This window comes from Mandrillus leucophaeus, unplaced genomic scaffold (genome assembly GCF_000951045.1).
Source record: "Mandrillus leucophaeus isolate KB7577 unplaced genomic scaffold, Mleu.le_1.0 Scaffold52, whole genome shotgun sequence".
NCBI lineage: Eukaryota > Metazoa > Chordata > Mammalia > Primates > Cercopithecidae > Mandrillus > Mandrillus leucophaeus.
In genome coordinates this window covers 3444889-3447305 of record NW_012105586.1, presented here as the reverse complement: position 1 = coordinate 3447305, position 2417 = coordinate 3444889, and the positions used below count along the sequence as shown (strand labels likewise).

The 2417-nt window shown below is 45.7% G+C and overlaps 1 protein-coding gene across 1 annotated transcript in view; it reads right to left on the bottom strand.

Moving 5' to 3' along the window:
* Positions 1-2417, bottom strand: part of MASP2 (mannan-binding lectin serine peptidase 2) — a 21925-nt gene that overhangs the window by 7099 nt on the left and 12409 nt on the right. Inside the window, exon 8 of the mRNA XM_011996608.1 lies at positions 1600-1678. Within this exon, the coding sequence (XP_011851998.1) occupies positions 1600-1678 (79 nt within the window). The remainder of the gene's footprint in view (positions 1-1599; positions 1679-2417) is intronic.

The window sequence follows — 2417 nt, the reverse complement described above, 5'->3', positions numbered from 1 at the left end:
AAAGTAATGATTATACTTGCATATGGTGGCATTATGGGCATTAAGATGTTCATAATTTTCTGTATTTTCTATCATCCATCTTCTACCATGAATATTATTATTTTTATACTTAGAAAAATATTGTCAGGCCAGGCACTGTGGCTCATGCCTGTAATCCTAGTGCTTTGGGAGGCCGAGGCAGACGGATTGCCTGAGCTCAGGAGTTCAAACCAGCTTGGGCAACACGGTGAAACCCCGTCTCTACTAAAATACAAAAAATTATCCAGGTGTGGTGGCGTGTGCCTGTAGTTCCAGCTACTTAGGAAGCTGAGGCAGAGAATTGCTTAAACCCAGGAGGTGGAGGTTGCAGTGAGCCAAGATTGCACCACTGCACCCCAGCCTGGGCTACAGAGCAAGACTCCGTCTCCAAAAAAAAAAATATTGTCAAAGAACACACTTTGGGAGCCTGAGGCAGGTGGATCACTTGAGGTCAGGAGTTCGAGACCAGCCTGGCCAACATGGTGAAACCTCATCTCTACCAAAAAAATACAAAAATTTGCGGGGTGTGGTGGCATGTGCCTGTAATCCTAGCTACTCAGGAGGCTGAGGCACGAGAATCTTTTGAACCTGGGAGGCAGAGGTTGCAATGAGCTGAGATTGCCCCTGCACTCCAGCCTGGGTGACAGAGTGAGACTCCATCTCAAACACACACACACACAGACACGTACTCACACTTTGGGAGGCCAAGGTGGGCAGATCACCTGAGGTCAGGAGTTCAAGATCAGCCTGGCCAACATGGTGAAACCCCCATCTCTACCAAAAAAATACAAAAATTAGCCTGGCATAGTGGCATGTGCTGGTAGTGCCTCCCAGCTCCTGGGGAGCCTGACGTGGGAGAATCGCTTGAACCCAGGAGGCAGAGGTTGCATGATCCGCGATCACACCACTGTACTCCAACCTGGTCAACAGAGTAAGACCCTGTCTCAGAAAAAACAAAAAACAAAAAACAACTTGTCAAAGAACATGCTTTTCTAAGCATATCCCTTCCCTAGTGGGTTGGTTGTTTTAACCTCTAAGAGTGCACTGAGAGATGGGAGAAAAGAAGCAAATTTGAAATTCAAGTGCTGATAAACGGATCATTAAAAAACCAAGGATCCAGGCACAGTGGCTCACGCCTGTAATCTTGGCACTTTGGGAGGCTGAGACGGGCGGATCACTTGAGGTCAGGAGTTCGAGACCAGCCTGGGCAACATGGTAAAACTCTGTCTCTACAAACAATACAAAAATTAGCCAGGCGTGGTGTCAGGCACCTGTAGTCCCAGCTACTCAGGAGGTTGAGGCAGGAGGATTGCTTAAGCCTGGGAGACAGAAGTTGCAGTGAGCCAAGATCACACCACTGCACTCTAGTCTGGGCAACAGAGCAAGACCCTATCTCAAAAAAAAAAAAAAAAAAAGAAAAAAAAAAAAAAAAAAAAAAAAAAAAAAAAAGAAGAAGAAGAAGAAGAAGAAGAAAAAGAAAAGAAAGAAACAGAAAACCAGAGAAGCAATAGAAGCAGCAACAGTTAGCAGCAGAGGGAGTTCCGGGCAGTTATGGGGATTGTAGTCACCACATGACCGTACTGCTGCACGAGGGCATTGGCTGGTCCCAAGATCCGTCTTTCTGACAAACTGCAGCAAATGATTTCAGGGGCAAGTGACCCTGAAGAAGAATTCAGAATATATTAATTTCCTTGTGTATATCATAAAATCACTCCCCAAAGCTGTGCTCTCACAGTACTTCCTATTCTAGTGTTTTACGAGGTACTCCCAAAGCGGGTGGCATCGCACATGACCAGTATCTGCATGTGCTGGGGTTGAGGGGACCTGGTACATGGACGCACTGCCTCACCGCCTCAGTGCACATCTATGCCACCTAGGTTATGTATTTCATTGTTCAACAGGTATTGGCATTTTATGAATCAGATGGAAACTTTGCAGCAATTTATGATTCTTTTGTTTGTTTGTTTTTCACTGTAATACAAAAACATATCAGATCTCAGCCGGGTGTGGTGGCTAATGCCTGTAATCCCAGCACACCTGGAGACCAAGGCAGGTGGATCACTTGAGGCCAGGAGTTCAAGACCAGCCTGGCCACCATGGTGAAACCCCGTCTCTACTAAAAAATACAAAAATTTAGCCTGGCGTGGTGGCGTGCACCTGTAATCCCAGCTCCTCAGGAGGTTGAGGCAGGAGAATTGCTTGAACGTGTGAGGCGGGGGTTGCAGTGAGCTGATATTGCACCACTGCACTCCAGCCTGGGCGACAGAGCAAGACTCCATCTCAAAAACAAAACAAAAAAAAAAAAAAGTAATGATTATACTTGCATATGGTGGCATTATGGGCATTAAGATGTTCATAATTTTCTGTATTTTCTATCATCCATCTTCTACCATGAATAT